The sequence below is a fragment of the Ambystoma mexicanum genome, chromosome 3q (assembly GCF_040938575.1).
Source record: "Ambystoma mexicanum isolate Mex_15411 chromosome 3q, UKY_AmexF1_1, whole genome shotgun sequence".
NCBI classification, from domain to species: Eukaryota; Metazoa; Chordata; class Amphibia; order Caudata; family Ambystomatidae; genus Ambystoma; species Ambystoma mexicanum.
Window position 1 is genome coordinate 1,104,587,508 of NC_090926.1, and position 27,491 is coordinate 1,104,614,998.

The 27,491-nt window shown below is 46.5% G+C and overlaps 1 protein-coding gene across 1 annotated transcript in view; it reads left to right on the forward strand.

Moving 5' to 3' along the window:
* The first annotated feature begins 12,670 nt into the window (after positions 1-12,670).
* Positions 12,671-27,491, forward strand: part of LOC138448048 (uncharacterized) — a 370,393-nt gene continuing 355,572 nt past the window's right edge. The window contains exons 1-2 of the mRNA XM_069604590.1: positions 12,671-12,685; positions 26,166-26,340. Coding sequence (XP_069460691.1) covers positions 12,671-12,685; positions 26,166-26,340 — 190 coding nt within the window. The remainder of the gene's footprint in view (positions 12,686-26,165; positions 26,341-27,491) is intronic.

Here is a 27,491-nt window from a genome sequence, read left to right on the forward strand (position 1 = left end):
AAATGGATGGGGGGGGAGGCGGGTATGGGGCTGCATGGCACAGTGATCTATGTGATTACTGTGCCATGCCATAATCAGAGTCGGCAATTTAATAGTCGAAATTATGGGTGGCGCAGTGATCACATAAATTCACCCACAGGTATGTCTGAAAATAGTCTGCCACCCGTGCATATGACAGCATCTCCTACTCCACTGTGGAGTCGTTCTTTCTGCCGGGGAGTGTGCTTTGGATGCAAAGGCCACCATGTGCTCTGCATTGCCCCTCTTCTGGGTCAGTGTAGCTCCCAATCCATATGAGCTGGCATCTGTAGTTGTAACGCTTTTCCAAAGGGTATTCAACAGCTGCAAGCATGGGGCCTGTATGATACCCTATTTGACTTTGTAAAATGCTCTAAACTGCTCTTCACTACTCAGCGCCCTTGTTCAGTAGATCCCTCATGAGGCAGTCGCTTCTGAGAAGTTGGGAACACATTTTGCGTGATATTCCGCCAGGCCCAAGAATGACCTCAGTTCTTCTTTGTTGGCCGGTGCTCGCTCCTTCACTATAGCCTGCATTAGATTCCTTTTCAGGCTGATTCCTTCACTGGAGATCTTGTACCCCAAGTATTCCACTTCCTTAGCTTTTATTATACACTTGTAGAAGTGTTATCTCATTCCTGCTTCTTGTAATTTGGCTAGCATCTTCCGAAGCACAATGTTGTGCATTGACAAGTCTTCGGAGTAAATCAAAATATCATCCTGAAAGTATGACACTTTTCCAATGTTAAGCAAGAGAGAATCCATCATGTGCTAAAACACTGACGCAGCCGAAGACAGGGCAAACAGCATGCAGGTAAACTGGTACGTTCCGAATAGGATTATGAACGCTGTTAAAGGCCTTGATTCTCCGTGCAGGATGATTTGGTGATCGGCGTCTCTCATATCGAAATTCGAGAACACTTTGGCCTCCTTCATTAATAAAATCAGTTCATTTATTCTGGGGAGTGGATAGCTGTCTGTCACAGCTTATAGATTCAAGCTGCACAAGTCCATGCAGACCCGTAGGTCATCAGAGTGGTGTTTTTTTATTAGGACTACCGGGCTCTGCCATTCACAGGACTCAATGGTTTCTATCGTCCCATCCTTTAACCTTCTCTCAAATTGCGCTTGTAACGCCCACCCTTTGCTGTCGCCGTGAACGGTCCCCCCTTTTGTTTTACTGGGACGGCACCTTGCTTTAGCACTATTTTGCGCACGTAATTCTTGATCTTCTCCAGTTTGTCTGAGAATAAGTCTGGAAATTCTTCTCTGGACAAAGCCGCTCCTCCCGCAGTCATTGATACTACTTGGTCCTCCATGCTGGGATCTAACCTGATCTTCAACTTGGCCTGGTAGTCCCATCCCAGCCCCTCTCTGAGAAGTATACTTTGTTGTTCGTCACTTTTGCTTTGAATTCAACGGTACCTAGGATATATCCCAGCATATTCACGGTAGCACCTCCAAAGACCTTAGGCATGTGCTTCGTGGCGCTCACCGTACTTTACGGTCACCGTTATTGGCTAAAAAGCCCCTTTGTGCCCTCGTCCCTAACGCCTGCTAAAAGCAGGCGTTAGGGACGAGGGCACAAAGGGATCTCGGAATGTGGCGGTAAGGGATTACCGCACCGGTCTCGTTAACGGTGACCGGTATCCCTTACCGCCATGTCTTTATAGTTGTCGAGGGGTAGTATGGTAAGATGTGAATCAGTCTGCCATCACTTGTGTCTCGTTTCTATTGACCTCGGTAAAACAGTGCAGTGTTTCCATTCAAGTAGTGCCACGGTCAACAATGATAACGGTGGGGCATCCCTCCTCTTCTGATGATGCCTCTCCCCTAGTCTCGTCGCTTTGTACAGATGTGGTGATTTTCTTACCCCTCTATGTGCACTCTATGGCAAAATGTAGGACTCATGTGCAACTCAAACACTCTTTGTTTCTCGCTGGACATTCCCTCCTTACACACATCATCATCGTCTGATTCCACTAACACAGGCTTTATGCCTGCAAGAATCCTTTGGCCTTCTACCCCCAGCGCATTCAGCAGCATGGCCCTCCTTCTCAGCGCATAGCATGCACCACCAACAGCCTCCAAGTATGTCTCAAATAGCGGTTCCAACTGAGGCCATGGTATGGTGGGCCTACCTGGGGATTGTAGGAACGCTGGTGGTGGAGTTGCCCCTTGCATCATCTTGGTGGTGGGTCCAGAAATCCTCTTCCTCGTCGCCAATTAGGTTGTGGTTACCACAGAACACATGGAGCCTTGGGTAAATTGAAGAGGCTTTATTCTTTTACCAGGCATCAAAGTATCACAGTTGCTTCACTGTGTGTAAACTGACTTCAACTGTTTACATGGGGTGAGGGTAGGCATGTCCCATTAAAAGTATGGGGTCAGAAACACATTAAAAAGTCAATGATGAGGCCTTGGGAGGAGCACTGGGGCTGCATGAAGTCTCCTCTACCGCGCTGTCCCCACACTCAGAACGCCTCTCTCAGAGCCGGCATCACACCCCAAGCCTCGTGAGAATTCAGGCTCCTGACGTCTTGCATTGCTAGTCTCTACAAAGTCCTTCTCATGTATGTCAAGGGAAATCTTGAGAGCACTGTATAAGTGAGTCGAGTGAGTGCTGTATGGTTGTGTAGGTCATTGAATACAGCTGTACAGGTGAATGGGGGAATGGGAATATGGGTCCATCAGTGGATGGTGAGAGAGAATACAGCTGTAGAGGTGTGTGAATGACTGAGTTAACATTGTTTTAATATGGTTTTAATGGTGGATATGTGCATATGGTTCTATTGGTTGATGAATGAGTGGCTGAATATGGTTGTATAGGTGGATGAATAAGTGGATGAATACATTTTTAATGGTGGGTGGTTGAGTGGGTGAATATGGTTGGGGGGATGAGTGGGTGAAGATCTGTTTGTGGCAAATGTAACTGTAGAAAAGCCAATCCCCTTGAACCGAGCAAATGCATTTGATGTTCAGTGAACTGGGACTTCCATGTAGGAATTATCTGCATGTTAATGCTTCTGAAACATTGATATGTTGCTACATGAACATCCGCTTGCATTTAGTTTTTGTCTAGGTGAGTCTCTGTTGTGGTGATGTACAGAACTGAACCTCTCAGAGTGACTCAGGTGCATTGGCAGAAAAGCAGAGGAGGTTAATAGAAGCATGCTGCTACTATGAAAGGAAAACCTTTTCACTTGGTGGCTCAAATAAGGCTGACAAACGTCGGGCGAGAAACTTAAAAGGAAGAAAAATAAAATGTACTCCATCAAGAAGAAGCTAGGAAAAACATTTACCAAGGACACAGTGATAGCACAGTTATTTGCAGACTACTATTGCACACTTTACTCATCCAAGAGCTCCACACATCCAAACATCCAGGGACACATAGCCACATTCCTAGACAATATACCAATAAAGAAACCAAATAAAATAGTCCTAAAGGGCGTAGACTCCCCAATCACAAATGCATAAATAATGAAAGCAATCTCCTCTATTAAGAAAGGAAAATCACCCGGGCCTGATGGGTGCCCCATATAATTTGACCAAACCTGAATACCTTAACTCCCAGACTACTGAACTTACATGACCACTACTGCTACACCAACTGGGACCATCGAAGAAGCCAATATTATCCTCTTACGGAAGGGTAACTGAGATACCACTGATCCAAAAAGCTCCAAGGATGTAGACTGTAATATCTACGCCAAAATACTTGCCTCAAGACTTGAGAATACCCTGCCATTCCTGATACAAAATAACCAAATTGGTTACGTAAAAGGAAGACACGCCAATGCAAACACTATATTCGTAGATGACTTTCTAGCCCTGCCTAACCCAAACCTAGAATGCAGACTAAAAAGGCCCTTGACAGTGGAAAAGCATGCGATCGCTTAGAATGGAAGTTTTTGTTCAAAGCACTAAGCTGGCATGGCATCAGCAATCCCTTTATTGATTCTGACAAATGCCTATACCACACCCCCAGAGTCTCAATAACTGTTAACCATACAGTGTCATCTTTATTCCTTTCAAACAGATGCACCAGACCAGGTTGCCCACTATTCCCACTACTATATACAGTAGCCCTCAAACCGCTGCTGGAATCAATCAGAAGAGATGGACACATTATGGGCATACAAACCCAAAACCTCTGTCTTACGCTAGCTGGCTATTCAGATGACGTCATTATGATTCTCTCAAATCCTAGCACCACAGTGAGGAGGGCAATGCTGCATATGGTAAAGTATCTGGATACAACCTAAATAAAGACAAGACAGAGCTCCTTCCACTATCAGATGTGTTAACTGTGACCTATAACATTTGGGCCTATGCTGGAGGCCAGACTGCAGTAAATACTTGGGTATTGAAATTACCCCAAACATAGATTCAACTGTGTCCAAAATCCAAAGTGCCACAAATGAAAATATAAAGAGAAAAATAGAAAAAAATAGAAACATGTATTTTTATGTCTGTCGGGGTGTGGCAGAATGGACACAATTAAAATGATGAACACACCAATAAAACGTTACCCCCTTATAATGATCCCAATCCTCTTCAATAAAAAGTTCTACAAAGAAGCACCTGCCCTTCGAATCAGGCTTCCACCCTGTTCGCGGTACGGAGAGTGTTTTAGTGTCTGTGGTTGGCGACATCTCCAGATTCTGATCTGGGTGGAGTGGGCACGCTGATACTATTAGGTCTCTCAGCCGTGTTCAACATGGGCAACCACTCCATTCTGATTGATCGTTTGGTTGAAGCAGGGGTATCAGGGCATGTGCTTACCTGGTTTGAATCTTTTTTGACGAGCTGAGTTTAGTCCTTTTCTCTTTCAAAGTCTCGTTCCAGTCCGGTGTTAAGATGGATTTCTGAACTCTGACCTGGTGGGCAGAGGTTCAGGAGGCCAGCCTAGTTTCTTAGACCAGGGTAACCTTCTGGACAAGCCAGACCAATCAAGTAAGCTCGGCGGCGGTCAAGACTAGGTCAAAGGAGGGGTGAGGATGACTGAAAGACCTCAATGAGCACACAGATTAAAGAAAACTTACAAATCACTCCCAGTCAGGTGTAGATATATTAAAAATACAAATACATTTATTTCAAGGCCTTTGAGTTTCAACAAACAAATCAAATCACAGTAATACTATTAAGTCAACACAATCCTATCTTAATACATATACAAGACCAATGGGGTCTAAAAGGTTAATGCACAAAATGGGTCTAACAGGGTCCAAAAGGGGAAGGAAACAGGCAGTGCAAATAGTCTTCAGTCCCTTCTGCATGCAACACACTCCTAACTAAGAGGCAGCCCAATCCCTAAGAAGAGTGGAGCCTATTGCTCAAATGTACATGCAATGCTGGCGCACGCTGTAGTTCAAATGGGCAAAACAGGGTCTCTTCAAGGCTCTGAAGCAACTCAGGAAGGTGGGTGAAGTGATGAGGAATAGGTTCCCACTATTCGAGGAGGGTCTCAACTTGAGGGCAGAGATGATTCCAAGAGTTGGGAATAGTTCGCTAGTTCACACTAGCAGTGGAAAGGAGAGGGGTCCCCAGGGGCCATTCATGCTTAAAAATGGATGGAGGCGCTAGGGGCCACCGGTTAGGGTTGTGATTACTCACCGACCCCCAGCGCACTCCAGACCAAACTTTGCCAGTCGAGTCCACTTATGTTTGAGGTTCAAGTGTGGCAATATGGCGACTGTGCGACTTTCAGCGACGAACATACAACGATGATTCCCAAACGGGACAGTGGCGATTTCTCCATTCCTGGTGGATGGAACAGGCCAGTTTCACTGCAGCAGACTTCAGGGACAAGAAGGGCACAAATGCAGTGCTCCTCGAAAGGTCGTCATCATGGCTGGGCGATACAGTAACTGTGTATACTTCGGTTCTGGCGCACTTGTCTCACTTCAGACCTGGGAAGGCCAAGTATACGAAATTTGGTGTGAGGGTGCCGTGAAGACAGAGCTAGTGATGTACCAGGTTTCGATGGCCTCCTCATAACGGCAGCGGTATCAGGGCAAAGAGTTTATGTAAGCTGGTCAGCCCACTAGTTGGCCATGGGACACTTCCAAGAAGGCTTACTTGCAGGGTTTGATGAAGGTGCTGAGAATAGTTGGTCCCACTATTTCAATGGTTCGAAGCGTCTTTGCAAACCTTCTAGGACGATCAGATGCATAGGGGTCCCACGGGACGACAGCAGGCTCAGGGTGCCAAACCTTCCAGCGGGTCACTGGCGGTTCCGCGACTCAGCTTTTTAGTTTCAGGATACTTGGATCCTATCCTTCGTTCAGTGAGAACTCCAGAGATTGCCATGGTATGGGTGTTTAGGGCATTCTCTTATCCAGAATCTCCTTTGCACAAAAATGAAGAGGAACCAATGGGAGATCTTTTCACATACAGGCATACCATATGTGGACCAATCATGGACCACGGTGGTCCCAGGCATTCACAGCACTCCAGGCTCTCTGGCACCCAGGATGTGTATTGGAACCAGACGTTCCACCCACATTCTGGAGGCACACACACAAGACATGCAGAAGCCCCCTGAAAGATTGGCGTTTCGCGGGAGAATGCATGCCCAAATAAGGACTGACTTGGGTCGGCTCGACCTGGGAAAGGCGAAGGGGCAAGATGGCCCAAGGACAGGACAAAGACACTCGTGGCATAGCCATTTTGGAGCCAGGCCACCTATTTGTGCCAAAAGCGGTAATCGCCGTTTACCTGCCAGGATAGGGTTAAAAATATACGAAATGATAAGCTGCCACCAGCCCTGTCCAAGGCACAACTGCACTTTTCCTAAAAAATCCTTCGAGAGTATCTAGGGCCTTTGGAAATGACTAATATGGCCAAGTGTACTGTACTGTAACGTACATGGTACACTTCTTACATGTTGCAGAAAGGTTGCAACATTGAAAAGGATTGAGGGAAACAAAGTCTCCAAGTAATGACTGTCTTAAGGGCATGACATTTTCCCCGTTGAAAGTGAGCGAAAAGCCCTGAGGAGTGCAGCATAAGGCTGGACTCCTCTGGTGAAGTCAGAGTAGGGTGTTTAACATCAGAAAAATGTTGGGGGGTACACAACTGGAGGGAAAATTACACATAAATGGGAATCTTTCCTAACATCCGGTAACTCTTTTGTGTTGGGTCCCCAAGGGTTTCACCATGTCCCCTACATTATTCAATGTCTATATACAACCTTTGGCAAAGATCATCCATGCACATGGCCTCTGGTTCTACTCCTGTGCTGATGATACGCAAATTATTGTGCGGCTCAATCTTTCTCATCATGATGCTGCTTCTCAGCTGTGGAGTTGCTTGGAGAGGTTAAAAGGTTGGATGAGTGATAATTGGGTTAAATTGAATGGGGACAAGACAAAGGTACTGGTGATTGGCCCCTTACTTATATTTCCCTTTGGACCCCAAACCTTTTGCCCCCTGCTCTTTGCCTGTTTTCTAGCCCTGTTCCAGTGGTGAAGGATTTAGGCATTAAACTATCAGCTTCCTTGTCATTTGAAGCTGAAGTTGCAGCTATCTGTCAATCTGGACATGTTAGGTTAAAGATTCTGCAAAAGGTTTTATTTTTCATTCCGGCCCATTTTCATGCCCCTGTTGTGGCTTTGCTTGTTTTGAGTGGTGTTGACTATTGTAATTCTCTTTTTCCGGGCCAGCCCCAATACTTGTTGCAGTGGCTTCACGTTCTACAGAACACGGGGGCACAGGCTGTGATTTCTATTCCGTTTGCTTCTCGTATTTCCCCTATTCTGTGCCAACTACACTGGCTGCCAATTACTAAGCGGATCCAGTTCAAGTCCCTCTGTATTGTGGACAGGGTTTTCTATGGTACTGGTGCAGGGTTTTTTCAGCCCAAATGTCGGCCCTATGGTCCTTGTCACCCCTTTCGATCTCTGGAGGGTGCTGTTATTCAAGTTCCTAGGGTGTGACTGTCACGTTTTGGTGGTTGTTTCTTTTCGGTGGCATCCACAAATCTGTGAAACTCATTTCCTTGGTGGCTTCGGACCACTGAGAACTATTTGTTGTTTCTGTGATCGTTGACAACTCTACTTTTCTACATGTGGCTGCTAGGTCACTGTTTTGCTGGGTTTGGCGTGCCAAGATGCCTGATGGTGAATATTGTGCTTAATAAATAACTTTAACAGCGTACTCAATTCTTGCTAAATATTTGTAGAAGGGCAAACCACCAAGAATCTCCATAAAGAAACTCCAGGCCGACAAAGATCAGGGATTCGGTTAAATTCTCAAATTTGCTGTTGTGTCACCACGCCTTAATACTAACACAAATAAATCAAATCACCTCCCACAGCCACACTGGACAAACGGGAATCTCCAAGATGGCCAGAACTTGAAGCAGCATTTTCGTATCCATTTCCATTAGACTGCAGACAAACTATGAGAAATTTAAAAGAACATAAAGTGGAACTCTATCTGCCCAACAGATAGACTGGAAACAATAATATGTCGAAATGCAAAATCCCTAACAAGTTTGTCATATATTTGGAGCACGTAGAGATCTTCCTATACACCAACCATCCCAACATCATATCCAAGAATCAATTTTCCAAAGTCCACGAGCCCCCATATTCAAACATTCTCGATAGCAATGTCAGAACATCCCCTGTCTGTAGCGCTAAGTAAAGTAGAGGACACCATTAATTCATGAGCACACCTGGCTGGGCTGCCTCCTCCCCCACCCCATCCAGACGAACAACCGAGACGGTTCACTTTAACTGCCCATGCTACTTCCTAATGAACACTTTTTCCAGTAGCACAATACTGCCATTCTCTTTTATCAATACACACTGTTATAGGCACGCCGCGTCCCTCTCAATGAAGGACTGGAGACAGCATGTTGTTTGACTGGAAGGGACTGCCACTAGATGGGACCCTTGCCCCTTTTATTAACTGCAGTGCGCGGGGTCCCCTTACATGGTGCCCACGCACCCTGTAACATCCCCTTCCACCTTCCCTCAAAACAGTAACAAACATGGCAGGACACAGTCACTCCGTATACTTGCGATTCATTCCACCACATAGTCTCTCAGCATTTCGGGGAGTTGGTGGCCACTGGGGATATCATGGCGGGCTGGCCACTACCACAGCCGGTCTGGTCTGCATGGGGTGCCGTGTCACTCTGGTCATCTTCGATCCTTGGTCTCTCTTCCTCGTGGTCTCCGGCCGAGAGCTGGTCCTCCCTGTTCTAAGGATGTGTCCCTGATGCAACGAAACCAGCTGCAGTTCTGTGTGAGTGATGAGCCCTCGCGATCTACATGACCATTATTCCTTGGCGGGCTGTTACCGTCCATGAGACTGGGTCATGGGGGAGGCAGAGCTTCGTGCATGAGATTCCTGCCCGTGGCAGCACCTGATCACTGTATTTCAGGGGTTGGTTCACTAGGCCACAGCGAACGGACTCTCTGGCGTTTGATTGCTCCTGTCGTTCCCTCACCCTTGTGGGTTCTACCATGCCCTGCAACCAAGCCTCATGCTCCGGGATTGTGGACTAGGCTTTCCGTCGGAACAGTCTTTTGGCTGGGTATGCAGCTGTGATTGCATGTGGCGTCATGAAGTATGGCAAGAGGAACTCTGTGAGGGCAGGCTCCAGTGCCTGACCCCTCTCCACGGCAATACAGAATGCTTTGTTGTGTGTCCGCTTAAACCACTCAAAGTCGCCATTGGCTCGTGACCAGCATGGCGTGATTCGGTGGTGTTCTATGCCATATGCTGCCAGGAAAGCAGCCAACTCCTCTCTCTCTGGAATGGGGATCCGTTGTCCGACATCAGTGACTCCGGGAGCCCAAAGGTGTCAAACGTCTCCGTCAGAATCGGTATGACTGCTCTGGCCATTGTGGAGTCAACGAACTGCACCACCGGGTACCTCGAAAATTCATCCAGCAACACTAAGAAGTGTTGAGACTGCAGGACAGTTCCAAAGTCCATGCTGAGGGCTTTCCACAGAGCGTCGGCCCGTGTTGGGGTACCATGGGTAACCCTTTGGCCGGGGGTCTCGCTGCTTGGCACCAGATACACATTGCAACCATTTCCTCCACCTTTCTTTCCAATCCGGGAATGACACCTGTTAGGCAGAATCACAAGCAATACCCTTGGGGAACACTACATGCAATTAAGACTACAAGTGTCAGTACAATTTCACCTTTGGTACAAGCCTGTGCTACACAGTTATGTGGTAGCAGTGGCTGAGCAGCCAGACTTATCTCAAGAGTTGAGTGAGCAGTAGAACAAGTTACACAAAGGATCCACAAATACAGTGATTCAAATATACACAGATTCAAGGTTTCCTGGTAAAAGAATATACATTTATTTACACAGTCAGTTGTAAAACAGTTCACTAGTAAGAGCAGCTCAATATCACACACCAACACACTACAATATACACCACCAATATGTTTCTGAACAAGTTCAGCTCCCCTGAAGTGGGAGCAAAATGGCACTTCAGTTACTTATGAAGGGGATAAAAAGACAAGGTCATAAGAAAAGCAGCCCAAAAACATTCATAGGCAGGGCAAAGGGTTTCAGTTAGCTACAACCAGCAATACTTCTCAATGGGCCTGAGCCAAAGTCAATAGTTCAGGGTCTTTGTATAGGATAGCACAGTTCTGGTAGATAACGGTTACGTCTTTGCCATGGATTTTAAAAGAATTTGGCTAGGCGAAAAGTTTGACGAATGTTTAGGGAAGGACAAGCCTCCGGGTTTGAGGAAAGGTCCACAAACCTTCGCGATGGACGAAAAGATTTCCGGACCGCGTTTGCACAGTATCTTTGCAATGAAGAAGAGCTTTAACTCAGGCAGTTGTTTCTGGCAGATCCTGCAGACCTCGATGTTCCTGAGCTTCAATCATGGGGACAAGAAGGACAACGTCGGGAGTATCCTGCAATGCCCAGGGACGAGGCCAAAAGCTGTAGCAAGACGTCGGTTTTAGGTGTGAGTGCCTTAAAGGCCACAAGCTGGTTCCTTCCCTCTGGCTATGCGGTTTTCAACAGCACTCTGATGAAAATTCAACCAGATGGAGACGGTGTCCAGGTGGCTTGTGAGTTGGTTGGTCCCGCCAAACTCAAGGGAAGTTAACCTTGAAGGGCTTCTCTGTCGTCGGAGTTTCAGGCAATTTGGACCTGCAGCAGGGCTTCATTGGTCTTCCAGGAGTTGCAGCAGTCATCTTCCTTCCTCTCCTCTTCGGTTCTTTCGTTCCAGTGGTCGACTCTGCTTTCCAAGTCCCAGAGACCTGCTTTTAAACAGTTTACCCCGATTCATTCCAGCCTGGCTGTCACTCACACAGCAATGGAGTGGGACACACCAGTGTCATAGCGCCACTGGTTGGATTTTTGGGTCCACGTGCAACCGCACCTTCTGCCCTTTGAGGCAGCCCACCACTTGGAATAGCCCTGCGAACTGTGCCAGCAGGCCATCTATGTCTTGGCGGTAGACCTGGAATGCAGAGTGCACCAGCCCCAGATCTTCTGCGATTGCGCTGCTAAGCAGTATCCTTTTGCCACCTGTGACACCTCACACTAGACCTGCACTGTGACATCCTCATGTTGCACTGGGGTGACGAAGAATCCATTCAGTGGAAGAGGTGTAGACCTGCCATTAGTGAAGATGCAGAAGTTTGGGTGTTGCAGTTTTGGCGGTGATGGTGAGAGCTTCTTGAACTCAGCTGTTGGCATTATGTTGACCAACGCCCCAGTGTCTACCAGTGTCGCCATCCTCATATTTCTGATGGTGCTTGAGCAGCGGGGCTTCCTTTTCTGCTGCCCTGAGTCCAGGCATATCACCGAAATTGTCACACTCACATGGGTCTCTGCGGGAGCAATGAAGCCTTCCGGACCCCTTCCCTACTTTTCCAAGGTTAGTAGAGTTGTACTACAGGTACTTGTCAAAGAGAGAGGTGAGAAGCTTAGTCTACCCGGATTCGGACCTCAAACCCTCTTTCTCCCTCCTCCCCTTGTGTGTACTGTGATGAAGTGTAGGAGTATGGCTCATCTTTGGGATTGATTAGGCGAACTCTCCATCCTGAACTAGGCAGGGGCGCTGTGTTTCTGGGACCCTCGGATCGGTACTTCGTTAGACCCAGGGTAAGTCTCTGTTCTGCCATTCACTGTGTTCCTTCACCCAGTGATAATTTAGCAGATAAATTTGGATTCCAGTTGCTCACTGATGTTGTTTGCAGGTGAGTTCTGATTTCCAGTTGCTTCACTGAATCTGGTGCATTTGCAGGTAGGTTCTGATTCCAGTTGCTTCACTGAATCTGGTGCCTTTGCAGGTAAGTTCTGATTCCAGTTGCTTTACTGTATCTAGTGCACTTGCAGGTAAATTCTGGTTATTCTGTGTGTTCGCTGCAAATTCTTAAAATGCGGCGAGTTCTGCGTGCGGAAGGAAATTGCGGATACTAATTCTAATCATGTTCTTTCTCCACAGGTTGGTTTCAGAAGAGTCCGCTGAGAGAAGATGTGCGCGAGAACTCTGAATGCTACGTTGAAGTTTCCAGGAAGATCGGGTAAGTGATGCTGCAGATTGCGTGCGCGCTTGCAAGGAGTTAGTTTTCAGCGCGAGCGCTTACAAGTACTGACTTTCTTGTGTTTTCTTTTTCTCCCAGGTGCTGAGTTCTGGAGCGTGCGCATGGAGGAAGCCAAGGTAGGTGCAGGTCGAGGATCGCGGTGAGCGTGTTGCATGAAGCCACAGATGCAACACGAAGCACGGGTGTGCCTTTGGGCATGGCTTATATAGCCAACCACGCCCAGAGGCTAGAACGTGCTTCTGGATTCACAGTAAGGCTACCAGGGGCCATCTTGGGAGTATAGGAAGTGTGGCTGAACCAATCAGATTCCCCCAAGGGGGCCAGGGCCAACTGTGATGTGTACCTGATTGTGAGAGGGTGGAAAAGGAGTGCTGGATGCCTGCAAGGCGTGTTTAGTCTGCCAGGCTCTAACCCATCTTGCCCCTGCCTGCTCTCCAGTATATGTGACAGAAATGAAGAGTGCCTCTTCCATGTCACCTGCATTTTCCATCCTCGACAGGAACATAGGGCCTGCTCTCCCTTATTCATCCCCTGCGGCCACCTGGCAGTATCATGGCTTGGATTGTGATGGGGCGGATGAGACGCATGCACCAACTGACACGGTGCCCTGCTCATCCGGGTGCAATGGTTGACCTTGCTGCATTGCCTACATGTGGCTCCAGCCACCGGACATGGTTGGTTGTGATGTGCTGGGCTAACACAGGCCTCACACTGTTTTTTGCGCTCCTCCGGGGGCTTTTGCGCTCCTTGGGCTTTTTGCCTTCTGTACCGTCTGCATGCTCTCTGTGACCATTTTGCCGACACCGCCTGCACAAGCTCTGTGCGTCTGCCTTTTGAGGCCTCTCCCATCTGTGCTGCCTTGCAGGTAGAGAGTTTCTGATTTCTTCCTAGCTCCAGGATCCTGTGCAGGGGAATGTCGGGCACCTTCAAGATTTGGCAGCGCAGGGCTTCTGAAGAGCAGTGTTGGATGATTTGTGCCCTGATCTCATCTTCCTCGTCCAGGAGCCGACAGATCATGGCCATCCTCCGCAGTCGGGCATGGTACACGTCCAGTGGTTCTGCTGGGTCTTGGTGGGCTTGCCGCAGACGAAACCGCTCATAGTCCCTGTTGATGAGTGGTCTGAATTATTCCTGTAAGGCGTCTTTTGCTGTGCTGTATGAGTTGTCTCGATGTTGCAGGGTCTTGAAGATTTGATGCACCTTACTACCCACGTAGAACAGGAGCATCACACTTTGGGCCACTTCGTTGTCTTCCTTAGTCGTGGCGAAATACAAGTCCAATGGTCCAAGGGTTGTGGGTGCTCCTGAGATGTCAAATTCAGACACTGGGCACCCGTTAAATCCATGTGCAGGTTTTCAGGCCATGCCAGATCTCCCCATCTCCTACTTCATGACGCAGACAATGATAGCTTGGCCGAGGATGAGGTGATTGGTCCACTGTCGTGGTCCTCCGCCTCCATTGTGGTGGAATCTTCTCCCCACCTGTGCAGCTCTTTCTCCCTTGTGGATACCGCCTCAGCAGTACGAGCACCCCCTGTGGTCACCTAGGGGCGACTAGCCGAGTTGTTGTGTGGAAACAGAGAAATTGATATGAGGCCGGGAAGCCCAAGAGGAAACACACCAACACAGGTTACAAAGGACATACAAAGCGCTTTATTTCAAAGTTACAAAGTTACCAAAGTCAATTGACATACGAATAGCTATTCGGCCCTCTGACTAACACGCGAACCTTCAACGTAAGGTTCGCACTGAAAGTAGGAGAGACCGATCATCGGGATGCTTGGGTTTTTATACGTTTTGTCCTGCATTGGCCAGCCCTCTCGCAAGTTAACCATTCTTGGAACTGTGGCTAGGGTTCGTAGCCAGGTCAAACACACAATTTACATAATTTGATCAGTTCCGCTGATACAGTTATATATTTACACACAGGTTAAAGAGAGAACAAGGTCTTAGTTCGTGACCCTAACAAGTGGCCTGCGGACATATTATTTATTCACATGTGCGGAGGTCACCATGGCCGGAGTCTTACTCAAAATGTCATTCGGCCTCCATTTTGTGATTCAGGGTGACTTCCACACTGCAAGAGTACCTAAAATGGCGGCTAGATCCAAGATGGCGGCTTACACAATACAATAAGGTCAAGACCTTGCCGCGGAACCTATGTACATAGTATTATTTAGACAACTTGGCGTAGGCCAACATACATTCAAACAATGCGATTGGGGTCACAATATTATATCGATTTCCACAGACCCTCCTTTTGGCCTATGCCAAGTGCTAATACATCATTTCCTAATGCTTTCGAAAATAACTGAAGGCATTATCATCCATAGGTTCCGCATCATTGTCCGAAATGTCAATAGCCATAAAGTTGTCCATAAGAACTTCTTGCAACATGAACTCTTTAGATGCTGTCTTCGGGGTGTATATCTTATGCCCTATTGCGCTCATTACCTGAGCACAACATCCCCCCATCATTCCACATATACTCGGGAGGCATTGAAAACAACAGCAAAGAACTAACAGAATCCCTAAAATACCTAAAATGACAGAAAGCACCTTCCACCCCCAAGAACGTAAAGAATCCCAAAACCAAGTACTAAGGTTCCAGTCTCCTACAGGGATATGGACTTCAGAACTGAGAGTGTGTAAATTCTGAATTGCTTTAAAAATTGTTAGCGAAGAATCTGGTACAAAAACACAACAAGCGGACCCCACTAATTTACATACTCCACCTCGTTCGGCTAAAATGACATCTAATGCCATTCGATTTTGAAGTGCTACCAATCTTATCGCCTTTTGCTCTAAGGTCATATTGTAAAGTATGTCTGTGGTCCGGTTGATCGTTTTCTCCAACACCCTCGCTAATCCCCTAATGTTTTCTGAATTTGCTATTTGTCCCCAAAAGGGCACTACTGATTTGGCTATATCCCCAAACACTTGTCCAGGGGTGTCTCCATTACTATCCCGTCGCGGGCGAGCCTTAGATACCTCTAAGGTACTGGCTATAATTACACCTGGTAACAATATCCCTAAATAACAAGTCCCCTGCCAATCCTTGGGCAACCAGGGAAAAGCTAAACTACCACAAACAAAATAAACGGGTCCCCCTACATACAAAGGCCTATTTTCCCCAGTCAAATTTACAGTATTTACACAAGGCTCGAAGTCTCCCATTGGTCTAGTGCCATTTCTTTGTACACAGAAGGGAACTGAATCAGGAATATGATTCACAGAATAAGAAGGAGGCATGGCATCCTTATTGCCTATCGGAGCCATCTTAAAAGAAACTAGATTTTGGAAAGGAAAAGATAGTTTATCAGACGGCCTAATAGAAGCGACGTTAGGTTTACTTCTATTTGCGAAAAGCGAGCATCCCAGGGGAGTCAATTCACGTTTTTCAAATTCATTCAAATTAGTCCCATCGAAGTTCCCTGAGATGCTATCATTCCATCGGCCAAAGAAGAGTGCTCTAAGAGAGGCATAGCAAGAAGTTGTTAAAGGTAAGGGATGTATATAGCATCCCAGTCCCTTGTTCCCATGTTGTGGTAAGTGAGTGCAGATCCAACAATTACTCTTATTAAAAATAGCATGCGTAGCATTCATCACTATCATCAAAGTGTTATTATGATATTTCTGTCTATGCCGAGTGTCCCTAGGGGACAGAGTGTGAAGGTGTACAGAGGGAGTCAAAACAGTTGGTACGATTTTGGTCGGTAACAGAGGCTTCAAAGGATACATTTCTTCAAAATACCAAAGTCCCACAGCAGCAGTTGCAAACGTAACAATAATCAGAACGAGAACACAACAGTACGTTTTCGGGGCCCAGGCACATTGTTCATTGTTCGATTTGGTCACCTCTTTATCTAATAGTTCGATACGGGGAGCAGCGGTGAAGGCGGCAGGCATCATGGTCATCCCGATCGACGGCCCCAATGTTCGTTGCTGGCGGCACTTCGGCCGCGCGATTTCTTTAGTCCTTCCCAACCCTAGCCAACAGAACCCTCCTTTTCTTTTGTTCGATAAAAAAAAAAGACAACAGTACTTCAATCACTCTTTTCCTTCCAGATGCACGATACTCGTGCCGTAGTTCTATTTCCGTGGTCGAAGGTTGTACCTGATGGTACCCAAGTTTGTTGAATCCAAAAGCAAAGTATCGTCGCTCCCTGAGGGGAGCGTCGTGTCGGTGGCGACGGAAGTCGCAGAGCTCGAAACAAGATTTTCCGGAAGTGATTGATCAAGAGAGTGCGGAGACAAAATGGACGGCTCCCCGAGCTCCTCAGGCTCAGAGAATTTCTCCGGCGCACTCACAATGCTGCCTGCTACTCCGAGATCAGAGATTGTAGCACCAGCGAGGGGTTCTGTTTCTTCTGTAGCGTGTGGCGTCGGGTGAGGGATCTTCTTAACGTGTGTTGCATGTATCCAGTTCTTCTTTCCTGCCACCCGCACTGCCGTCCTGGTGACCAATAATACCTGGTAGGGTCCGCGCCAGCGAGGCGCAAGACAGGAAGACCTCTCGTAGGCCTTCACCAGGATCCAGCTACCGGGTAGTATATCGTGTCCTGGGCCCGTAAACCGTACAGGTAAGGCAGCATTCACCTGGTGGTAAATGAAATACAGATTTTTGGTTAATTGATTACAATAATCTATGAGCAATACATTATCCACATCCCTCAGGGCTTTAGGTTTGGGGAGACCCCAGATATTAGCAGGCCTTCCCATTACCACCTCGAACGGAGAGAGCCCAGTTCTAGTCTGGGGTGTGGTGCGCATAGCTAACAACACAATAGGTAAAGCGTCGGGCCATTTTAGCTTAGTGTCGGCACATGTTTTTGCAAGCTTGTTTTTCAGAATACCGTTGTGTCTCTCTACCAACCCCGCACTTTGAGGGTGCCTAGCTGAATGAAAACGTTTCTCAATCCCTAGGGCAACACATATTTGCTACATTACGGCTGTGATGAAATGGGGGCCGTTGTCCGACCAAATTATCCTCGGGAGCCCAAATCGAGGGAAGTACTCTTTCACCAGGATCTTTGCGGTGGTCATAGCGGTAGCATCTTTGACAGGGAAAGCCTCGACCCATTTGCTAAAAGCACAGATGATGACAAGAACATATTTCAAGTTATTACATCGCTACATTTCAATAAAATCAAGGTGAATGGTTTCAAAGGGGACAGAGGGGGGCCCGAAACTTCCCCTTGGAGTCACTGTCCCTTTACCCACATTGTGCTGCAGGCAAATCATGCAATTCTGAACATGTCTCTTTGCAGTTTCCAAAATTTTATCATTCACCCAAACCTGCTGTAATATCTTCGTAATTTGCTGGGCACACACATGCGTTGGACCGTGTGCCATTGTAACCATTGCTAACACATAAGAATCAGGAAGCAACCATTTCCCGTTGGATGCGTCCACCCAACACCTTTCATCATCCAATTTTCCCATGCCTTCAGCCCACTTCCTAGACTCTTCAACTGAGGCATCAGTCTGCATGTCTCGCACAGACCCAATGCCTTCATCTATTATACAAACATCTCTCACTTCCCTTGAGGTATACATGTCTGTGCTAAGGTCTGTGGCTGTTTGTCTAGCTATCAAATCTGCAAAAGCATTTCCTCTGCCCACATTGTCTATGACCTTGCGATGTGCTGCACATTTCATGATCGCTAATTGTTCAGGGAGTGAGAGCGCTGAAAGTAGTTGTACTATTAAGGGACCATGCTGAATCTTGGTCCCATGTGAGGTCAGAAACCCTCTTTCCGACCACAGTTTTCCGAAGTTGTGAGCCACCCCAAAGGCGTACTGGCTATCCGTATAAATATTGACTCTATGCCCTTGGGAGAGCTCACAAGCGCGGGTCAACGCTATAATCTCCGCGGCCTGCGCGGAGTTATGCGGAATCCTTTTAGTTTCAACAATCTTGTTCAAAGTAGTAACTGCATAAGCAGCTGTAGATGTGCCATTCGGAAGTTTGAAGCAGGAGCCATCGCAAAACAGCTCCCCTTCCGCATTCTCCAAAGGAGTATCTGAGAGGTCTATCCTGCCCTTTGTTTCTTGTTCGGTGGCATACAGGCAGTCATGTGATCCTTCATCACCGCAAACAATATTTTGCGGGAGAGGTAAGAGTTCAGCCGGATTGAGAACACAACACCTTTTAATTTGGATATGAGGAGCAAATGGGACTAATTCGTACCTTGTCAACCGGGCAGAGGTAAGGTGTTGCGTTTGAGTTTTATTCAATAGAATATCAACAGAGTGAGGTACCATCAGAATTAAATCGTGCCCTAGGACCATCCCCTCACTCTGTTTTACAGACGCAGCGGCAGCAGCAACAGCGCGCAGACATCGCGGCAAAGCGCATGCAACAGGATCGAGGGCGGAGGAATAATAGCCGCACGGCCTATTCTTCCCTCCATGTTCCTGTGTTAACACAGACAAAGCACATCCATCACATTCATGCACAAACAACACAAAGGCCTTATCGTAATTTGGTGTACCCAGAACCGGTGCTGAACATAGCGCAGTTTTGAGAAGCTCAAATGATCGTTGATGTTCCGATTCCCATGGCAGTGGCAGAGAAATGCCCTTCTTCGTCAAAGCCAACATCGGTTTTACCACTAGGGCAAAATTCGGGATCCACAGTCTACAGTAGGATGCCATCCCTATCAGGGCTCTGACTTCCTTCTGTGTTTTTGGGACAGACATGCCAGAAATGTGTTTTATTCGTTCAGGTGTCAATCTTCTCCCCTCCTTTGACAGGAGGTAGCCTAAATAGGCAACCCCCTGGCAACAATATTGAAATTTTTTAAGTGAAGCTTTGTGACCATTTTCAGCTAAATGAACAAGCAACAATATAGTGCCTTCCTTACAAGCTTTCTCAGAGTCTGCAGCCAAGAGCAAATCGTCTACATATTGAAGCAGCGTGCAAGTAGGTGGCAATTCAAGGGTGTCAAGCTGCTCCTTTAAGGCTCTACTATAGATACTAGGACTTTCAGTATACCCTTGAGGTGCCCTTGTGAATGTAAACGAGCGTCCCCCCAAGGTGAACGCGAACAAATACCTGCTCTCCTCATGTATCGGAATACTAAAGAAGGCGTTTTTCAAATCTACGACACTAAAGTGTGTAGCCGTAGCAGGGATCATTGTTAAGATCGTTGTTACATCAGGCACGATTGGAAATTGTGGGGCTACCACCCGGTTAATAGCACGAAGATCTATTATAAACCGGTACGGAATTGCATTGTCGCCTTTCTTATATACTGGCAAGATCGGGCTATTACATAAGCTACCTGTAATCTCTTCGATCACTCCACGATGTACAAAATTGGAGACAATGCATTTCAGAGCACGCTCACCTTCAATTGAAATTTTATATTGCGGAATGCGCGGTAGCTTAACCCCATGTTTCAAGACTATCTTAACAGGCTCGATGTGCAATATCCCGACATCATTGTCGTCTATTGCCCACAAACATTCCGGGACAATGTCAAACTCGGGAGGTAGAGGTCGGGTCAAGTACTGGGAGTTAAAGGGTTGCTGTGGTGAAACTGTTAATCTTATTCCGTCAGGGGAACAATGAATCACTTCATTTAGTTTCTTTAACAAATTCAACCCTAGCAAATTTTCTCCGCAGTTTGAAGTAAGAAGAAAAGGGCACTGGTCTGTGAAAGGACCCAAAGAAACAGATACCGGCGCAGAAACCGGACAAACAGTTGGTATACCAGAGAACCCTATAGAAACGTTTGTTTGCCCTGACAGTGGGATGTTTGGAACCCTAGAATGGTCAATGGAGCACTTTTGTGCTCCAGTGTCAATCAAGAACTGGTGTTTCCTATTCCCCACCAATAATTCAACGTAGGGGCCCTTCTGAATAACGGGAATAGGTAAAGGTTCCAAACGCTGCTTCGGGCAATCCTAGTAAGGCAGAACTTCGTCAAAGGGAAGTTCTTCAGAAAGATAGGCAGCAGAAGGGTGATCAAATATATTTCTCGAGTCCATACTCGGAGTCTGATTTTCCCGTGAAAAAGGTTGTTGTGGATCTTGTAGAAGCTGACCCCTATCAGGGCCACCCGCTCCGGGGCGGCCCCTTGGTCGCCTACCCATACCTCCAAATGTGCCTCCTGACCTCTGACGAAGGGCAGGGCACTGTGCTTGCCAGTGACCTTCCTGGCGGCAATAAGCACACTGATTAATATTTATAGAATTCAGAGGAGTATTTCCTCTTGGAATGTACTGACCTCTAGTCTGTGTCGTACCTCCTCTGGGGTTTCTGACAATTTGCTGCAACAATACCTTAGTCTTCAAGTCGCCCCTTCTTTTTTCGATTTTCTCTTTTTCATTATTAACCCGATTCTCATAATACTGAGCCATATGCAAAACCTCTGACTGAGATTTTGCCTGCCAAGCGCTCTCTGAGGACATAATTTGTGACTGGATGTCGGGCAACAATCCACGTACAAATTTGTCCACAAACAACCTCTTCCCCGACTCTGTGCCTAAATCCTGTCCACTGAAGTCAGAGAACACCTGTTCAAATCTATTAAAGAAGTCAGTAGTACCTTCAGTTTTCCCTTGGACGCAGGCCGTAAGCTTGTCCCAAATAATCCTTTTTTCTGGGATTATAGTTTTTAGTTTAGCAACTATTCTATCGGGTAAGGTAAGTATTACCTGGGGTGGTTTCTCACCAGCTGGCCGTTCCCCATCTATTCTAATCCGATTTACCCATGTATCTCCTAGCCCCGGCACATCATCTACTGTCCGTATCTGTTTCCATACATCAACTGGCAAAAGCACTGGAAACAATAAGTCCATGTCACTTAAGGTGAACACAGAAGACTGTAAGACGGATTCTATCTCTTTATAAAACCCTGTCGGGTTTTTCCTAATATCAGGGACTGATTGTCTAATCGTGTTCACTTCCTGTCGAGAGAACAGGACGTGAACAAACTGCGATACGTAATGTGCAGGGATATCCACCGCGGGAGTACCAGCCGCCGCGTCGGCGGGGATTTCTGCTTTTGGGACAAGGGTTGGAGGGACCTCTCTCATAGGCAACTGAGATATAGGGACCTCCGACCGCTTACTGAGCAATAGGGCCAAATCGAGCGCTAAAGCAGCTGTAGAAGCGTCGGGCGAAAAAGCTCTTTTACAAATACCTAATAACTCTATGGGGCAACCAACCTTCTTCCTTATACATTCCTCCTGTAAGTGCTGTACCATCACTTGGATTACCTTTCTTTGCATCTCTACCGTGTATTGACTGTATGTGTCATACACCTCATCTGGCGGTATCGATGAATCCGAGATCCATCGAATCGCGTCTTTGGTACAAATTCGTACTTCCTCAGGTGCTGATCTCCGGCACGAAAGGAACCGTTTCTGTACATATATCCTATCGTCCTCATCATCCTCGTTTTGTAACTTTTCAAAATCCCTCCTAAACTCAAACAACCTATCAACATGTCCACATACTTTCTGCTCCGTATCCCTCGAAAGTGCCAAAGCATTCAGATCTCTCACCCCTTGTGGGAGATCCGAAGTCTGCAATCTACCCCACATTACACCTAAGTGAATCCCCAGTCCTTCAATAAAATCATTTTTCTCGGGAAAATCGAGCAAATTAGATAATGTTGAAAATGCATCAGTTTGATCACCTTTTTCCATGCAATGCTTAGCCCAAGCAAATAGTTCCTGTTTCCTGCCCGCAGGAACAGTACTACGAGTACAATTGTTGACCCTGCACCGGGATCTGTTTTAACGAACACGGGACTCCCCGGAATCGAAAGTGTAGGTGGACTTAACAAGAGTGCAGGGGAGAGAGGCAGTGTAATAGACAGAGGAGCGACAACCAAAGAACTAGGAGTAGTAGGCTGCGCAGGGGGAGTAGGAATAGCAACGGGAAAAATAGCAGGAACGGGCAAGGTGCCCACAACAGGAGCATACGGATGTGGCGCTGAAGAATCAGGCCTCCGTTCGTTCAATATTTTCTCAATAATCTCCTCGGAAACATGGAAATCTTTAGAGGGGTAAATTTTCTGGACCCCGAGCGAGAAAGCTCTATCCATTTTCTGGGCTTCTTCTAATCGTTTTTCCTTGTCATACAACAATGCCTTTTCGGCATTTGTTTTATGACGACGTGCATGTTTATCCCTACTTTTAAGCTGCTGCAATGCTTCCTTTTTCCAATTTTGTAACACATCAAAGGCTGCTGGCCTAGCCTTTTTCTTAAGCAAGATCGATTCTAAGTATTCAATACGGGGGATCTCAAAACTACCATTGATTGGCCACTGAAATTCGGAGGCATTTCTGGTCTGTCTGTGCCAAATATCATTAAATACAATACTACCAATGCCATACTTACAGTACATAATACACGCCGGCGACCCCTCCTGTGGTGCCGGACGGCTAAATTCAAAAGATTGTCAATCGCTGCGGAACAGAGCCCTAAAGCAGCTAGACAATTTCCCAGGCATTTCTCAAAGAATTGGTGTTACCTGGTCCAATAATTGTGTCTGCAGATACAATACGCCAAATTCAAATTGTCAGGGTTAAATTAAGAGCGGGGTCACGACTGCACCTGACCAAACCTAAGGAGGACCGTACGGTTTACAAAGGACTTCAACTAACGAATTTTTACCTGCGTTCGGTGGTTTCGGCAAATCTGCCCGCCTCGGATCTGGACCCTCGTCAAGATGCCGTGTCAGACCGCACGACTATCGCCCAAGGATCGGATCGTGCAGCGCTGCCGAGGTAGCGCGTCTCGATCGGTCGGGCCCGCAGAATCACACCGTCCGATCCCGATTCGATAGTCTGCGTCAACCTTCAATGATCCGGCATCAATCTTGAGGGTCCCTATTCGGGCGCCAGCTGTGGAAACAGAGAAATTGATATGAGGCCGGGAAGCCCAAGAGGAAACACACCAACACAGGTTACAAAGGACATACAAAGCGCTTTATTTCAAAGTTACAAAGTTACCAAAGTCAATTGACATACGAATAGCTATTCGGCCCTCTGACTAACACGCAAACCTTCAAGGACCCTGCACCAGCCTGTGCGCTGTCTCCAACAGTGCAGGAAAGCAGGGGCTGCCTGATGGCATGCCCGGAGTGACGAGCAGTGCCGGAGCTCCCACTCAGGACGGCATGCTAGGTTCCCGACCTCGTCGCCAGTTGTTATAGGGCAGTGGCCGGATGCTCTTGGCCTCTCAATGAAGGACTCGAGACAGCCGGGTTGCTTGACTGGGATGGACTGCCCGGAGGTGGTAAGCCCTCTCCCCTTTATTAACCGTGGTGCACAGGGTCACCTGACATGGTGCCGATGCTCACCCTAACACACACCTACTGCATAGAGTTTCCTCCTTAAGACACACCAAAAGCCACAAAGGTACAATGCTCATGTTATCCATGACTTACAGCAGGTTCTCCTTCTCTACCTCTCCAGGATATCCTCTGTTCTTTTTATCTCATTCACTGTTTTTCTATTCATTTGTCTCCTCCATTCGTAACATTACAGTTTATGCCAATTAAGACACTTTTACAAGATACGCAGCGGATGTGCACCCGCTCATAACAAAACTATCTATCCCAGAACAGCAGATGAGTTTATAATGCTACTTATCTTGTTTTAAGCAAAACACTGTTCGTCTTGCATTTACTATGTAACTGATGAACTTCTCTCACTCTGTCTCAAGAAGGTGTACCCGCCTTATTTCACATCATTATATCCTTACTTCGTGGCTCCCCACGTGTACCATCTGTATAGCCCAATAGTTTATACCAGGTTTCATGCTTTCATCAATTGTTTTTCCTGGGTGGGTCTGAGCTTAGGTTGTAATGTTTGCTGTTCTCTTACAAAATCACAATACAAATATTTCCAAACTCTAAATAGTCCCTGGAGAAAGTGGTTCTGTTTTCCCGTCATAATCTAGTAGCTGTACTGAATTCACAGGAAACGAGCCAATCTGTAATCAGATTCATTGCTGGTCCACCAGTCTGGCCTTCCCCTATTTCCCCTAACCCTTCACATAGAACTAGTGATGCTAATATCCTTCACCATTTTCCTACAATGCATTCTTACTCTTTGGTGCTAAAAATTGCTGGAATATATGTAATATTTTTGTTTAAAATGCACTATGATTCTTTTGCAATGAGGGTATCTAGGCATACCTCATGATTCTTAGACAATGATTGATCATTTATAATCTATTATGTCATCTATATTTACAAATCAGAGTTATGGTGAAGAGGGCAAACTCTCGACAGCATTAGTTTGAAAAATGCATCCCTTTCCCACTGAACAAAGTACTCCAGGTTTTAAAATCAGGAAGGTAAGAATTAAATGAAAGAAAAAGGGGAACCAAAGAAAATAAACACGACGGAAGATCTGACATTTTTAATGGTCATTTGTGAGTAGTGGGGTCTAAAATTTACCATCATTTTGCATCAGTGTTTCAATAAGAAGAAATAAACTCCTGTAAGGTTTAACGGACGTCAGTGGGATCGAACTGAGTTCCTGTGCGCTATTTACCTCCCACGAAGTTAAGGTAAGTATAGAATTCAGCATCAGCAGAAAATACCCACTCCCCACAGATCACCCACTGTGATCTGAATGAAATCGTACAGAAAAATTGAAGATCGGGGTGGGCGACTCCCGCTCAGATTTGTAATCAAAAGGTATAGACAATATGTAATGTGACACAGTACTGTAATGTCTGAACTGTGGTTTATTCCACGAGTAAGTGCAGTAGTACAGCCGATACCTGTTTCGTCCTCCTGGTCGTTTTCAAAGGTGTTTATAATAAGATTACATTGGAGTGTTTAACCAAATTATTGCAGTAGGACAAATAAACGCAGTTATTTTCATAGTTATACAATGTCAATGCATACAGTGGAAGTTGTGCACAAATAAAAGTAATTAGAATAGATATATACAGAGAACGCAAACGTACTGCATTTCAAGACGGAGACGGGCGGTTGATTCAAATAGGTATTTCAAAGAGAAACAAAAAGAAGAACAAAACAAAGGAACAAAGATGGCAAGGTAAGCAATGAGTATCCATAATGCATAAATCCATCTGCTGTATCTGGGTTAGATGATTGAAACACGTAGTAAATAATTAGACATGCCATTGGGATGTGAAACCCATTGGACTATCTCTTGGTTAAAACACCTTATAGTGCAACTAAATGCTTATTTCTGAGTTGTGTTGGAGCATGCTTCATTTCGTGATCAATTGTGTAGCTGAAGTGAGGAACAACTATAGGGAGTGCAACGTAGTGAAATAGTATACGCGCCCTGCTGTTGTTTACATATGACGTCATGCGTAGCGATACGCTTGACGTCATTACGTTTACGTCAAATGCCGCGGCTTAGCGGTCCTTTGCTTTTTTCTGCAGCCTTCTGAAACGTACGGGTCCCTCAAACTCGCATGTGGGATTTACCGGTACCTGGACACCAGCAGTACACTGGCAGCAGGACACTCTCAGTATACGGGCAGCAGGAGACCAGCAGTATAGCAGCAGTATGCTTGCAGTATACAGACAGCAGGACACCCGCAAATTATTGCAGTAGGACAAATAAACGCAGTTATTTTCATAGTTATACAATGTCAATGCATACAGTGGAAGTTGTGCACAAATAAAAGTAATTAGAATAGATATATACAGAGAACGCAAACGTACTGCATTTCAAGACGGAGACGGGCGGTTGATTCAAATAGGTATTTCAAAGAGAAACAAAAAGAAGAACAAAACAAAGGAACAAAGATGGCAAGGTAAGCAATGAGTATCCATAATGCATAAATCCATCTGCTGTATCTGGGTTAGATGATTGAAACACGTAGTAAATAATTAGACATGCCATTGGGATGTGAAACCCATTGGACTATCTCTTGGTTAAAACACCTTATAGTGCAACTAAATGCTTATTTCTGAGTTGTGTTGGAGCATGCTTCATTTCGTGATCAATTGTGTAGCTGAAGTGAGGAACAACTATAGGGAGTGCAACGTAGTGAAATAGTATACGCGCCCTGCTGTTGTTTACATATGACGTCATGCGTAGCGATACGCTTGACGTCATTACGTTTACGTCAAATGCCGCGGCTTAGCGGTCCTTTGCTTTTTTCTGCAGCCTTCTGAAACGTACGGGTCCCTCAAACTCGCATGTGGGATTTACCGGTACCTGGACACCAGCAGTACACTGGCAGCAGGACACTCTCAGTATACGGGCAGCAGGAGACCAGCAGTATAGCAGCAGTATGCTTGCAGTATACAGACAGCAGGACACCCGCAGAATATCAGCAGCAGGCCAGTTGCAGCATACCAGCAGCAGGGCATCCGCAATATACCGGCAGCAGGATACCTGCAGTATACCAGCAGCAGGACACTTGCAGTATACCAGCAGCAGGACATCTGCAGTATACCAGCAACAGGATAGATGCAGTATATCCACGAAGGAACACCTGCAGTGAACTGGCAGTAGGACACTAGAAGTATACCAGCAGCAGGACAACCACAGAATACCGGCAGCAGGATAGATGCAGTATTCTGGAAGTAGGACACCTGCAATATACCGGCAGCAGGACACCTGCATTATACTGGCAGCAGGACATCTGCATTATACCGGCAGCAGGACACCTGCATTATACCGGCAGCAGTACACCCACAGTAAACCGCCAGTAGGAAACCCATAGTATACCGGTAGCAGGACACCAACAGTATACTGGCAGCAGGACGCCTGCAGTATACCAGCAGCAGAATAGATGCAGTATACCAGCAGCAGGACACCTGAAGTATACCGGCAGCAGGACACCTGCAGTATACCGGCAGCAGGACACCCGCAGAATACTGGCAACAGGACACTTGCAGTATACCAGCAGCTGGACACCAGCAGTATACCAGCAGCAGGTCAAATGCAGTATACCGG